This window comes from Meriones unguiculatus, chromosome 1 (genome assembly GCF_030254825.1).
Source record: "Meriones unguiculatus strain TT.TT164.6M chromosome 1, Bangor_MerUng_6.1, whole genome shotgun sequence".
Lineage (NCBI taxonomy): Eukaryota > Metazoa > Chordata > Mammalia > Rodentia > Muridae > Meriones > Meriones unguiculatus.
The window spans coordinates 198,473,711-198,489,193 of record NC_083349.1 but is presented as its reverse complement, the minus strand read 5'-3'; the positions used below and the strand labels follow the sequence as shown (position 1 = coordinate 198,489,193).

The 15,483-nt window shown below is 41.4% G+C and overlaps 1 protein-coding gene and 1 pseudogene across 14 annotated transcripts in view; one reads left to right on the top strand and one right to left on the bottom strand.

Annotated features, from left to right (window-relative positions):
* Window positions 1-11,058, top strand: part of LOC110566737 (ubiquitin carboxyl-terminal hydrolase 29-like) — a 221,102-nt gene extending 210,044 nt beyond the window's left edge. For 10 of the 14 annotated variants that reach the window (XM_060375808.1, XM_060375807.1, XM_060375806.1 and 7 more), the window contains 2 exons: window positions 507-711; window positions 2,099-11,058. In XM_060375808.1, the coding sequence (XP_060231791.1) occupies window positions 2,128-4,812 (2,685 nt within the window). In that variant the 5' untranslated portion in view covers window positions 507-711; window positions 2,099-2,127 and the 3' untranslated portion in view covers window positions 4,813-11,058. The remainder of the gene's footprint in view (window positions 1-506; window positions 712-2,098) is intronic. The other 4 variants (XM_060375811.1, XM_060375805.1, XM_060375810.1 and 1 more) reach the window with 2 other exon arrangements.
* Window positions 7,795-8,717, bottom strand: LOC132655133 (zinc finger imprinted 3-like; annotated as a pseudogene).
* Window positions 11,059-15,483: the final 4,425 nt, after the last annotated feature.

Sequence of the window (15,483 nt, the reverse complement as noted above, 5' to 3'; positions counted from 1 at the left end):
ATTTGTATATGCTGTGTTCTGGCACTTCCTAACTGGAACGTGCAGTCAGAGAACTGTTTGCGCAGGCCCTCTCCCATTCAACCTGCAGGCGCAAGGGATCAAGCTCAGGCTGTCAGGCTTGGCAGCAAGCACCTTTACTTGCTCAACTATCCTGCCAGCTATGTTCAGTTTTTGACAAAAGTCTATGTAGGCTTGGTTAGCCTCAGACTCACTCCCTTCTCTCTCCTCTTTCTCTGATATCTTTGGTTTGGGTTTTGCTCCTGTCTTCTCCCCCACCCCCTTTTGAGATGGTGGTCTCACTATGTACTCCATCCGTGTCTCATATCTGTTCATCTCTTGGTTTAGTATCCTAAGTTCTGAAATTATAGTCATATATAATCACAACACTTAATTATGTGTGTGGGTGTGATTCTATGGATTGATGAAGAGCCTTGTGCATGCTGAGTGCTTTAATCTGTGTATACTTGCACATTTGTACTCCTGATTTTTATACCATAATAATGCAGGAGGTGGGTCTGAGTCTGGAAGCTGCAATCAGAAAAGCCAGCACCAGAACAACAGCCCTACTCAGTAACCTCCTATCTTCTTAACTGCCTCATTTGCGTGAGAGACTAGAACTTGACCGGAACATCCACTGGCTCCACTCTTCATCGGGGAGAAGAGCAGCGGCACCAGTGAGGAGACGTACGTTGCTGCCTCACTTCACTTAAGGTACCTGTAGTTTCATTGCTAGTGCCATGATAACGCACCCTGATGAAAAGCAAACAGTTTGCAGGGAAACTTAGGGGGAAAGTCTACTTTAGTCCACAGTCACAGCAGATAGTCAATTACTTAAGGGAAGTCACACTGTGGGGAAATTGAAATAGTGTCGGGGATTGGTTCTCTCCCAGTGGATGGATTTCAGGCAGAGCCAGTGAGGTAACCCAAACCTCAAAAAACATGCTCAGTATGTACTTACTTATAAGTGGATATTAGCCATAAGGTACAGGATAACCATGCTACAATCCACAGACCCAAGGAAGTTAACAAGGAAAATGAGGGTTTTCCCAAATAGGCATTGGAGGTGAAAGGAAGGAAGGAACTCAGATGTAGCCTGTGGTAGCTCAGTAACCAATTGGTTTCCCAAAGTAAGGAGAACAAGGACTATTTCTAACAAGAACTCAATGACTGGCTCTTTGGCCTCACCACCCCTGAAGGGAGGAGCAGTCCTGTTAGTCCACAGAGGAGGGCTTTGCAGCCAGTCCTGAAGATACCTAATAAAACAGGATCAGATGAATGGGGAGGAGGTCCCCCCTATCAGTGGACTTGGAAAGGGGCACGGTGGAGATGAGGGAGGGAGGGAGGGATTGGGAGGGAATGAGGGATCGGGACACGGCTGGGATACAGAGTTAATAAAATGTAACTAATAAGAAAAAAATAAAATTAAAAAAAAAAAGAAAGGAAGGAAGGAACTGGGTAGGAAAGGGGAGGAGAGGAGGAGAGCAGGGATGGGTATTAGGAGAAGGGAGACCTGGGGAGAGAGAGCCAGGGGAAAGAATAGGAGGTAGAGGGCATCTCTGGGATTTTCCAAAAATCTGGGATACGGAGGCCCCAGGAAATCTATGGGGATCACCCTAGCTGAAACTCCTCGCAGCAGGGGATATGGAGCCTGAAGTAGCCAACTCCCATAGCCAGGCAGGACTTCCAGTGGAAGGATAAGACACCAAGCCACCCACAAAACCTTGTCCTGCCAATAAGATGTGCAGGAACAAGGATGGAGCAAGGATTGAGGGAATGGCCAACCAAAGACTGGCCCTGCTTGAGGCACTTAACTGTTCTTATAGAGGACTGGAGTTCAGTTTCTAGCCCCTACACTGGGTAGTTACTAATTCTAGTTCTAGGGGATCTGGTGCCCTCTTCTGGATTCTGAGGGCACTGAACTAACATGTGCACAGACACATACAAATAATTAAATATTTTTTTATTAAAAGGATATAAGTAACTTGAATTTTTATTAATTGTAATTGATAAGCAAAAATTGTAAATACTAAACAAAAGTAAGTTTTTTTCCATTCTGAGTCATAATGTCTGTGTGTGCTGTTTTTGTATTTGTTTTTAGATTATACATATTTTATCTGTAAAGAAAGAATGGCTCATCTAAAGATGCATGGTTTTGTCCAAATCCGAAGCAAGGACAGGAGCAAGCACACCAGAGCATCTCAGTGGAAATCAGCAGACCTCCAAATAGTAGAAAGAAAACAGAAAGTTAATCTGGTGGTTTCTTTCAAGTTGGAAGAAAGGAGAAGGGTTTTTCAGCTGGATGATAATGTTGCCAATGTCGAGGTTGGAGATTGTGAGCTGGAACTGCATTACCTGCATTTAACGTTGAGAGATGGCACTTCCTTACTCATTGACAAGTTATCCTCCACAGACTTCGAACATTTGAAGTCATCCCTGGATTTGTTTATTCCATGTGAATCTCAACAACCTCTGGAGCCCAAGAGTAATTATGATGTTCCTGAAAACAGTGTTCCATTCTGTGGGGAGCACCACGAGCCAGTTTGTGGACCTCTGAATACCACAACAGGAACTGGGATACCATTCTCCAGAAAGATGCCAATTTCTGTGTCAGACTCCACCAGCTGTCATGTTGGAAAAAAGAGAGAAGGAAAACGAGGTGAAAAGAGGAAGACAGCAACATCATCCAGTATAGAAACGAATGAGGACATTTTCAAAGAAAGTAATCTTGAACCAAAAAAGAAATCCAAGAATGTAAGAAGCAAAGCAGAGAAATTGATGGCTGTAAGAGATCAGGAAATGTATAACAGTTGGGAAATTGACCCTTTGCTTTTATTCAGTCCCAACTCCTATGAAAAGCCTAGCCTAGGTGACACCACTTTTCCATTCCCAAAATATTTTGATGAAAGAAATGGACCAAAGCAACTAAAACGTGAAGGCTTCCCCAATTTGGGAAATACCTGTTACATGAATTCCATTTTACAGTCTGTCTTTGGGATCCCAACCTTTGCAAAGGACTTACTCACACAAGGTATTCCATTTGACAGTGTTTCCGGTGATGATCTTATCAAGCCCTTAACTCAACTTCTTGTGGTGAAAGACATTCAAGATGTAGACATTAAGGGAGCATTCCTCATGAATGTGATGAGAAGCATTTCCATGGTTACAGACACATTCTCCTACAATGAACAGAATGATGCCCATGAATTCTTAAGTGTGTGTTTAGACCTATTAAAACTGAGCATGGAAAAACTAAATACCATGTGGAATGCTGAGAGAGAGAACAAAGGTGAGAAATCATCTTCACTAATGTATGCTGGGACTGCTGCTTTCAAAAGGTTTGTTTGTCCCGTTCGTGCTAATTTTGAAATTGAGCTACAAAAATCCATTATTTGTGAAGGTTGTGGTGAGGCTACTCTCAAAACTGAAGTGAGTAATTACCTCTCCATTGACCTGCACCAAGGGACAAAAGAAAGCCCTCTATCAATTCAAAGGTCTTTTGATCTGTTCTTTAAACCAGAAAAGATTGAGCATAATTGTGAGAAATGCAAGAACAAGAATTCTGTTCTCAGGTACACATTGAGGAGACTCCCCAAGGTCCTCATAGTTCATCTGAAACGCTACCAAGTTACCACTGACAAGTTGCTGGTGAAGAGTCAGCAGCCAGTTGAGATTTCTAAGTATTTAAATATATCTTCCCATTGCAATAGAAACAGGAATCCACCATTTCCCTTGGACAATACATCCCCTAATGGTGACTATGATATCTCAAATGTTTCTCAAGGGGTGATGCCTAAGATCCTCAACCAGTCAATGCCATCTAGAAAGGTGACTTCAGAAACCAGTGATCCCACAATTCTTCAGGTTGAGTGTGATGAGGATGCTGAAATACAAAACTTCCTGAGAATGTACAAGGATGCAGGTGAGGAACAGCAGCAGAGAGACTTGGAAAGTGGTTCTAAGCTGGAGCCTGAACTAGTGAAGACAGAATACAGGATGCTCAGTGAAAAGACCTTGCTAGCAGCTGACTCAGTGGGTGAAGGAAAAGGCTTCCTCTCTATGATCTGTGAGCCTGTCAGCATCCAAGACCCAGGTCTTACAGAGGTACCCGATGATGCAGATTTTAAGGACTATGAGAAAGTTATTGTACATGAAGAGTCAGATTATCACACTACCACTGAGTTGTCAAAATATTTTTGTGATCTTAAAGAATGGAAGATTCTAGAAGGATCTCAAGAAATGGTGGAACAGCTCTACCAGATTCATGGGAATGGAATGCGCAATGAATTGCTTCTGCAGGCATCATATCCAAGTGTTAGTACTCAGAAAGGCACAGGGAAGGGTATGAGTAGGTCTTCAGAATTGAGAGCTCAGGTAGATGATCCACATTCCCTTGGTGTGTTTGGTCCTGATAACAATCCTAAAAATAACAATGTTACAGAACGCAACAACATAGTAAATGCCACTGAGGAATCAAATGTGGAGATGGAAGATGATCCTCAGAATTACAGGCTTGTCAGTGTTGTCAGCCATTTTGGGAGCTCCCCAAATTCAGGCCATTATGTAAGTGATGTGTATGATTTTCAAAGGCAGGCATGGCTCCTGTACAGTGATATGGAAGTGTTTGAGATTCCAGATTCCTTTATTCAAGAGGGCAGGCGTCACACTGGCTACATTTTTTTTTACATGCATAATGAAGTTTTTGAGGAACTGTTGAAAAAGGCATTAGAGTGCAAGTTTACTAGTACATCTAAAGGGGAAACCAAGGAAATAGATCTCTCGACATTGTTTTTTGGCTTAACAGACATCATATGATCACAATGAAAGATCATATCACTGAAGATGAAAATTCAGTAAAACAAAAACAATACATGTTAACTTCCAAAAAGGTTAAATGTGGTTTTTCTAATATTGTTTTAATTTGTTCTTCATTTGTTTGCTCAGTAGCTAAAGAGTGCATACTGCTTTTATAGAAAACCCAAGCTTGATTTCCCAGTACCTGTGTTGAGTGCGAGTGTATGTATGTGTTCTTGGAGGCAGAAGGCATAGTATACCCTAGAGCAGTAGTTTCCGCTTTTAAACACTAAGCCATCTCTTGGCCTTCATTTTAATTCTAGTATATGTGCTATCCACATGGGCAAAACACAGTGGTTCCTAAATGTCATTCTGAACCAGCACAACACAGCAAGCAACTAATCATAAGCCCAAATGTTGTGGTCCATTCTCATAACAGGTTCAGAAACAACCCTGATGGACTTAAAAAGTTTGAGAGACAAATTTAGAATGTCTTATTTTGTTAGTGGATGTATAAATTGTTCATGTCCTCCAGAGGACTTTCATCGTGTTTTCCCTAAATTACTGTTCTTTTATCAATTTATTAAAACCACTGTTTCCTATGTGTTTGTGACTATTGATGAAATTATCCAGCTGCCCACCAACTGGTTTTGTCCTTCCTTCTCTGGCAGGGTTACACAGGAAATGAAATACTATGATAAATTTGCAGATTCAAAAGCACCCTCAAGGGCTCAGTGGGTAAAAACACCTGCCACAAAGCCTTATGGCCCACTCATACAAGTTCTCCTCTGACCTCTAGAGAAGCTAGCACATGTGCACTCACATAAATGAATGGACATGTAAAAATCTAATAATTTTGGGGGATCTCATTATGTAGCTCTGGCTGGCTTGGAATTCTAGTAGATTGTCTGCACCACCATGCCTAGCATAATAATTTTCTTTAGGGCATCTTTTAAGATTGGTTTTCTGAATGGCAGATGGATGGACTAGCTTAGCCAGATGATGTAACTCATGCCTATAATCTCAGTTTTCAGGAGGCAGATTTAAGACCCTCACCCCTACCACCAGTCCTACAAAGGACTAATTGAAGATGTTCTCTTCTGGCTACCTTACCTTCCAGCGTCCTGTGTGAACTTGGCTTTGCCGGGCAGATCCATTCATAGGTGACTTGGCAAATTAGAAGCAGCCAAAGTGTTGCAACAGATTGGATTAAAAAAAAAAATCGTTTCCACCCCCAAAACCCAAACAGGAAACTAACTGGTTGGGGTTATCATTTACAGATTGCTTTTTCTCCAATCCACCAGTTGAGATAAATTACTCTCCTTTGAAAAATCAAGTGAGATGGAGAAGTACAGGGATTTAAAATCAGAAAAAGATGCCTACCCATTCCTCTTCCTTCCCAACCATTAAAAAAAACAGTTTTCTACTTATTTATGTCACTGTGTCTTTGTGTGTGGTAACTTCAAGGCCAGAAGAGAACATCAGATCACGTCAAGCTAGAATTCAGGCAGATGTGAGCCATTTAGTATGGATTCTGCGGATTAAACTAAGGTTCTCTGTAAGAGGGCAAATGATCTTAACTCCTGAATCATATGTTTAGCAACTCACTCTTTGAAATTAGTGTGTGTGTGAACCACAATTTGTAGGTGGACAGTAGAGGACAATTTGTGGAAGTTAGTTCTCTCCTTCTATTATGTGGGTCCCAGGAATCAAACTCAAGTTGCTGAGCTCTGCTCCAAGTGCCTCTATCCCGCTGAGCCACCTTACCCAAGGCTGGCCTTGAACTCCTGAGCTCTCATCTGCAACCTTCACGTTCCAAGATTGCAGGCATGTGCCATCACTCCTATTCCCTTTCACAACTTTTAAGATGTCTAATGGGTTGATTTTAGGATATAGTTTAGTGTTAGAGTAAGTGAATCCCATATGTAAGGCTCCGAGTCCCATCCTCAGTATTGTGTGTGACAATACACATAGTGTTACTTATGGTATCACTTGGAACTCCAAGGCTTTTTATTTAACAACAAAAAGTTCCAAATATATAACCAACCTGGCACATATTGTTAAGCAATATAATGTTACATTTTCTGATGTGAACTATTAAAAATGGCTACCACTAGTTATTAGTCACTAGAAAAAAAAATTCCATGAGAACAAACAAAAATTCCATGAAGGTTTTGGACACATTTGGTTTATCAGTATCTCTTTAGTCATGTTAGTTAAAAGGTACTTTAAATATTTGCTGCGTGGCAGACATGGTGTCATGTACTCAGATACTCAGATACTCAGGAGGCTGAGGCATGAGGATCACCTGGGCTCAGAAGTCAAAACCCAGCCTGGGCAATATAACAAGACTCCATTTCAAGAATACCATACCAAGGGCTGGAGAGATGGCACTAGAGCTAATAGAATTGTCTGCTCTTCCAGAGGACTTGGATTCAATTCCTAGCACCCACATGGCCATCCACAAAAGAGATGATCACAACCATCTGTTAACTCCAGTCTTGGCAGAACTGATGCCTTCTGCTGGCCTCCATGTGCACCAGGCACATATGTGGCACAAACATACATGCAGGCAAAACACATACCCACATAAAATATGTAAATTAAAATAAATACCAAAATAGGAAGCTACAGAGATAGCTCAGTATTTAGGAGCACTTGCTGCTCTTCCAGAGGAATGAAGTCAGTTCCCTGCACCCAGTTCAGGCAGCTCACAACCACTTGTAACTCGTTGGGACTTGATGTCATCTAGCTTGCCTAGGCATCTGAACATACATGATATACATATACACATACATTTTGAAAAGACAAAACAAGTATCTATGGATGAATGAGTTAAACCTGTTCTCAAAAGATAGCCACAGTGAGTTTAAGTTCTCTATGTTCATGTTCTCTGTGATGGACTCAAAACTGTAGAACATTTTGCAGTCAATTTTCGGAATGATTATTTTATACCATCCTATAAAGGAAGAGTTTCCCATACTTTTGAAGAGCTCAAAGTCCCTAGCTAGTGTGAATTCTTTTCTGGTGTCCATCAAGATATGACTTGTAAGCAAAAGCTTTTCCACACTCAGAGCATTTATAAGGTTTTTGCCCAGTATGGAGCTTTTTATGAAAATCAAGGTGTTCTTTTTGGCTGAAGGATTTCCCACATTCATTACACACATAGGCTTTCTCTCCACTGTGAATTTTCTGATGAACACGGAGGTTTGACTTCACAGTGAAAACTTTCCCACATCTTTTACAGCCATCTGATTTTTCTTCAGAGTAGATTTTTTTAATGTTGAGTAAGGTTTTTCTTCTAGACAAAAGCCCTGTCGCAGAGATGACACTCGCAAGCGCTCACACCAGCATGGATTCTCTCATGATTGATGGCATTTGCTTTCTGGGCAAAAGCCTTTTTACACAGTACACACTTGTAGGGTTTCTCTCCCATGTGTGTTCTCTGGTGTTTCACAAGAGAGACTTCCAAATGAAAGATTTCATACAGTGCTTACATCAGTACAGCTTCTCTTTGTGAATGTTTTTATGTTGACTGAAGGTTGAGTTTTGTTTGAAAGACTTGCCACATACATTGCACTCATAGGCTTTCTCTTCATGGTGGATTTTCTTATGATTACTGTAAGATGACACCCAGGAGAAGGCTTTCCACAAGCTTCACATTTAAAGGGTTTCTCTTTGGCATTAATTTTCTGATGTTGAACAAGATTGGTCTTCTGCCTGTAGGCTTTTCCACACTCAGCACACTGATAGACTTTTCTCTCTGGATGAGTTTTCTTATGTTTATTCAGTTTTCAAAGCATTCTGAATGCTCTTCCACATTTATTGTATTTAAAGGAATTTTTCCCATTATGGATCCTCCTATGCCTCTGAAGACATGGCTTCGAGTTCAGTAACTTTCCACAGACATTATATTCAAACTGCATTTCCAAAGATTTGCATGAATTAAGGACAATTGATTTTTTTATATTTGTGAGAATTGTTTTTCATACACTGCTTCCTATCAAAATTATGCCTCAAATGCCTTCTAGGTATACAGTATTCCAAGAGCCTGATTCTTGAAGGAACATCATTGCTTGGGAGAAACATTTTTTTCATGTGTAGTGCCTTTTTGCTCAGTGAATGTTTTCTTGTGGATGGATACAGCTCCTCTCTTGAGACTCTTCTCCACATTCACTGACATTTCAACCTATCTTTCAACATCCTCATCTTCTTCTGAAATAAATGTATAGTGAGAAACTTTCCACTCTTGTGGTTTGACATGGATATGCTACAAATCACAAAGTGGGGCCATTCTGATCTCAGAGAATTGGACTTAGTCTAGCTTCAGCAGGCAAGTAGCTGATCAGCTATGCCCACCAAGCAGGTGGGCTACCAGGGTCAACTGCTGCTAGTGCTAGTCAACAGGGGCTGAAGAGATGCCTTCTTTTGGACTCACATGAACATACATACACACACACACACACACACACACACACACACACACACACACTACATTTAGAAAAAATATCTTTAAAACAACAACAAAAGGGCTGTGGAGATGGCTCAATGCATAAAGTATTAGCTGTGCAAGTGTTAGGACCTGAGTTTGGATGTGCAGAACTCAAATTAAAACTGTCATGGTCTGAAATGTCAGCAAAGCAGAGACTGAAGAATTCCTGAAGGCTCATGGACTAGCTAGTCTGCTGGAGGTAGTAGTGAATGAGAGATGAGAGATGTTGTCTTAAATAAGGTGGAAGGGTAAAATGAGGCTCCACCTCTAAGGTCCTCTGACCTCCACCTGATATGCTATGACACGAACACACCCATAGCCAAATACATATACACACCAGATGAATGGATAGAAGGATGCAAACCCCCCCACAAGAAAATAGGGGAAAACTAATAAAACAGCAGCACTACACTTCTCTCCTGCTTCATCCTAATCCTGATTCATGTATGATATCCCCATAGTAAAAAGTGGCTGGAAAGCAAATCTGCTCACCCTTGAGCAGGTGCTTATGTATTTCAGATTTCAGACTTCAGGCAGTCGCTCCACCTACCCACAAAGCCCTCCTCACCCACAGAGGCCAGGCTGATGCAGTTCTCCAACATCGCATCCTTATATAAGCTTTTCTGATCAGGGTTCAACCCCTGCCACTCCTCTGAGGTGAAGCTCACAGTGATGTCCTGGAAGGTCACTCTCCCCTGTAATAGCAAATTCCCCATCTGTAGAAAGGTATCACTACAGCACAAGAAAACCCACAGAATCAACTAAGCAGGGCTCATAGCACCTCATAGAGACTGAATCAAGAATCATGGAGCCTGCATGAGTCTGACCTAGGCCCTCTGCATATATGATATGGTTATGTAGCTTGGTGTTCCTGTGGGACTCTTAATGGTAGCAATGGGGTTGTCTCTGACTCTTTTACCTGCTTTTGGTACCCTTTTACTCCTATTGGGTTGTCTGGTCCAGCCTTGATATGAGGGGAAGTGCCTGGTCTTACTGCATCTTGCTATGGCATGTTTGGTTGATATCCCCGGGAGGCCTGCCTGTTTTTCTGAGGGGAAACAGGAGGAGGAATGGATATGGGGGAGGGACTGAGATGAGATAAGGGAAGGGAAACTGTGTTTGGAATATAATATATGAGAGATAAATGAATAAATAAATGTGCTAAAATTGAAAAAAGAAAAAAAAGGAAGGATGTCACTGAAGACAGGTGTGTTGGTTAATGCCTATAAACTCAGTGTTCAGAAGGTTGAAGAGGGAGAGCTACTGAGTTAGAAGCTAAACAGGGCTAGCTTTTATGTTCTAGTACAGTCCGGGCTGTAGGGTGAGACCTTGTCCCAAAATGGTAAAAAGGATGGGCCTATGGTGGCACATGTCTTTAATCAAAACACTTGGGTGGCAGCAGCAGACACATCTCTGAGTTTTGGGCCAGCCTGGTCTACTGATTGATTTCCAGGAAAGCCAGAGTTACACAGAGAAATTGTGTCTCAAAAAACAAACAAATAAACAAACAAATCCAGGCTTGTGGTGCACACCTGTAATCTCAGCACTCAAGGAGGCAGAGGCAGGTGGATCTCTGTTATTTCAAGGCCAGCCTAGTCTACAGAGTGAGTCCAGGACAGCCAAGCCTACACAGAGAAACCCTGTCTCAAAAAACAAAAAACAAAAAAGAAAGAAAACAAACAAAAAACAAAACAACAGATAGCCCAGTCAACCTCCCCCAAACCAAACCAAGCCACAAACCTGAACCAAACCAAACCAAACTGATAACAAAAGAATCCAATGGCTTCTGAGGCCTAGAAATATAAAAATGTGTCCCACTGCCCTTGTGCAGAGTTCACTGAATACTGTATTCTGGGGGATAACAAACTGTACCTTTGAATATTTTGCAATCAATTCAAAACCCTGAGGCTTATTCAGCAACTGTTTCACTGAACCATGTTAAAAGAAAATACACCAGTAATTTTATATTTCTGTGATACATCTGGAGATGAACAGTGGGTAAAGTGGATGGTGGCAGTGCCCAAAAGACATTCACCTTAGCTGGATATGGTGGAGCATGCCTTTAATTGCAGTACTCAGGAGATAGAGGCAAGAGGATTGTTTTGAGTTTGAGGGCATCCTGGTCTACAGAGTGAGTTTCAGGTCAGCTAGGGCTATGCAGTAAGACCCTGTCTCAAATGTAAATTCAGCTTTACTAGAGATTTTTTTTTCTTTTATTTTCTTTCTTCCTTCCTTCCTTCCTTCCTTCCTTCCTTCCTTCCTTTTTCTTTTTCTTTTCTTTTTTTTTTTTTGAGACAGCATTTCTCTTTGTACCCCTGGCTATCCTAGAACTCTATCTGATAGACTAGGCTGGCCTCAAACTCAAAAGATCCACCTGCTTCTGCCTTCCAAGTGCTGGGACTAAAAGCACCAGCCAGGGAAATTTTTTTCACTTTAACAAAAGAGGAAAAGTTGGCTGTATAGGCCAACTTTTAGGCTAACACGTATAGGCCTGTGATCTCAGGGGCTAAGGTGGCTGAGGCAGCTGAAGAAGGAAAATTAAGAGTTCAAGGCCTGGCTGAGCTACAGAGTAAATCCAATGCCACGCTTGGTACCTCAGCAAGACTTTGTCTCAAACTGAAAATATAAAAGGGCAGGAGATTTGTAGCTCAGTGGTAAGGTGCCTGCCTAACTTGTGCAAGATCTTGGGTTTGATCCCTTCCTATCACCACCATAAAAGAAAGAGAGAAACCAGAGTATATGATGTTTTTTTTTTTTTAAATAAAGGTAAGGAAGAAAACGTGGAAAAGTCAATAGCAGAGGCTAACTGCGAACAATGGGAGTATGAGTGACAATTTTTTAAGGAAATTTTAGATTTGTAAAAATTATCATTACATTTTGCTTCTTTATTTTGTGTCCATGTGTGGGTGTGTGAGTGTGTGTGTGGAGGTCAGATGACAACCTGTAAGATCTGGTTCTCTCCTTCCACCCTACCCACTGAGCTATCTGCTGGCTGAGCCATCCTCCTGGCTCCTATTTTTGTTGCTTTGTTGTAGCGCATAATGGCACTGAACTCTCCACCATGTTCTTCCTGCCGCTTCCCATCAAGTGTTGGAAATAAAAGTGTGAATCGTCAACCCAGCTGATTTTCAAGGTTGTTGTTGTTGTTATTAGTCTATTTATTTACTTTATGTCCCATTGGAGCGCCACCTCCTTTATCTTCTTCCAGCCCCTTTCTCTTCCCTCCCCTGCCTCTCTAACTCCCTCCCTTTCTCTCAGATGTCCCATGGATATCAACCTGCCTTGGCATATCAAGTTTCAGTAAGATTGGGTACATCTTTTTCTATTGAGACAAGACAACCCAGTTAGGAATCCAAAGGCAGGCAACAGAGTCAGAGACAGTCCCTGCTCCTGCTGTTAGAGGTCTTTCATGAGGACCAAGCTGTCCATCTGCTGTAAGTGTGAATGCTTTGGCTGTGTGTGCTTGTGCACCACATGCTCGCCTGGTGCCTGCAGAGGTCAAAATCAGACACTGAATTCCCTAGAACTGGGAGTTGGACACCATGTGGGTACTGAGAATTGAACTCTAGTTCTTTGCAAGGGAACAGATGCTCCTAATCACTGAGACATCCAGCCCTCCCCTCCCTGATTTCAAGTTTTAATAAAACTCACCACTGGGGCCAGAGATATAACTGTAGTAAAAAGCTATTTGCCAGACACTAAATTCAAGGTCCTGTACACAAAAATAAAATTTTCATCTGGGAATCATTCATTTCTTTTCAAGCCAAGAAACCCTGGGAAGAAGATTTGTTTGGAACTGCAAAAGCACCACAAAAATATCATAATTTCTTTGTAACATGCCATACGGTACAGCCAGTTCCCCACATTAGTGCTCTGTATTCATTTCCCTAATTACTTTTCTCCTCACTGTGACAGACTCGTCAACAGAAACCACTGAAGAGAAGAGAGGTGGCTCTGGCCTCGTGCTTAAGGGGTACAGTCCACCAAAATATGACAGCTGACTCAGTTACGTCTATGGCACTGACACTGCTGGAAATAGTGGAGTGCTTGCCCCTGCTTTCTCCCTTTCATACAGGAAACCTGGCTGGGATGTCACCTCCGGGACCCACCTTCACTGACCTACTTATGCCAGCCAGGCCTCAAAGCTTCAAGGTTCCACAACCTTCCAAAATAACACCACTGGCCATTTTAGAATTGCCAATATAGGATCTTGAGGTCTGGTGGGATGGCTCAGCAGGCAGAAGGACTTATGCCAAGGCTGATGCTGAGTTTGTTCTCCAGACCCACACAGTAGAAGAAAACCAACTCCTTAAGTTGTCTTCTAACTGCTACGTTAGGGCCTTGGCATGTACACACCTACCACACATTTACCCATACTCACACTTACATGCAGAATGAATGAATAAATGAATATAATTTTTAAAAAGAATATGATCCTGTTGGGGATAATATATAGTCAAATATAATACCTTCCTTTTCTTTTTTCTAATTTTTATAATTATGTGCATATACATAAAATACATACTGTAATATATTATATGTAAAATATTAACCTTAGTATCATAATCATATATTTTACTATTTGTTGTATATTTATCACTTACATGTTACATAGTTATTAATTTATTAATTTATACATAGTGTTTGTTTTGAGACAGGGTTTCTCTGTGTAACAGCACTGGCTGTTCTGGAACTCACTCTGTAGACCAGGCTGGCCTTGAACTCACAAAGATCCACCTGCCTCCACCTCCTAAGGGTTGAGATTAAAGGCATGCACCACCACTGCCCAAATTTATATATATTGCCACGACTAATATGTTGCTATATTGAACGCATGTGTGAACAACAATATATGTGCACAGATATGAGCACTTCATGTTATATCCAAAATATAATATGTGTATTAATATGCATATATATAAAAGACCCAAAAATATAAATAAAAAGGAACATAAACAAAGTACAAATGTACAGTAGCTGATGTTTTAAGTCTATAATCCCAACAGTGGGGAGGCTGACAAAAGAATTGCTCTGCGGACCAGGTCAGCCTGTTTTACATAGGGAGGAGTTCCAGGTCAGCCTGTTTTACATAGGGAGTCTGGAAGGTCAGGCAAGGTAACAGTATGAGAGCCTGTCTCAAAGGAAACAAATAAAATCCAGCATTCTTACTTCTGGTTATACATCCAAAGGAAACAGAACCAGAACCAGGCTTAGTAGTGCATTTCTGTAATCCCAAGCATTGAAGATTTGAGGCAGGAGGATCATGTGTGTGAGCCCAACCTGAGCTTTGTAACAATACACTGACCCTAACAAAAAATACAAACAAACAAACAAACAGAAAACTCACCACCCACAAAAATGTGTTAGGAAATAAAATCAAGATGGTGAAGAAATATCTGTACTCCTAGGTTTGTTACAGCACTATTCAGAATAGTCAAGAAATTGAATCTACCTATATGTTCATGAATAAAGAAATGCAGTATACATATATAATGGAATACTATTCACCCATATAAAATAATTAGATCTTGTCAACTGCAACAACACTGAAGAAACCATAGGCCATTATGTTAAAGACCAGGCACCAAAACTGGATAATCACATTAGTGTGCAGAACGTAGGGTTGAGAAAGACCTTTAACTCCTGGTCCTCCTATCTGCACAAGTGCTGAAATCATAGGCAAGGACCGCCATGCCTGGCTGGAATGTGAGAGTATAGAATTTATATATCTCAGGAGAGAGAGGCTGGTGAGGAGATAGACTGGGGAGGGAGAACTCTTTAGCCCAGGCTGGCTTGAAACTCACAATGTAGCCCATGCTGGTATGGAGCTTACGGCAAGTCTCCTGAATCACTATCTTGAATGCTGGGATCACAACTGTGAGCAACCCCATAGGATTCGTAATTCCCAAATGTATATACCCAGGCTCAGGTCCATTCTCAGTGTTCAGACATAGGCTGAACTGCCCATATGACAGTTACTTTTCTATGTTAGAATCTTATCAGATTGACCCCGAGGCCCCTAAACCTCCTACCTTTGCAGCTTTCACAAGTCAGATGAGGGAAAATTGAATGATCTAGTGACCCAGAAGTCTGTACATCTGTTGAGTCTGTTCTGGGCCACACAAAACCTAGGACAGTAAGGATGATGGAACAAATATGTTGAGGTGAGGCTTCCAGCATCCTCCTCATGAAGAATATTA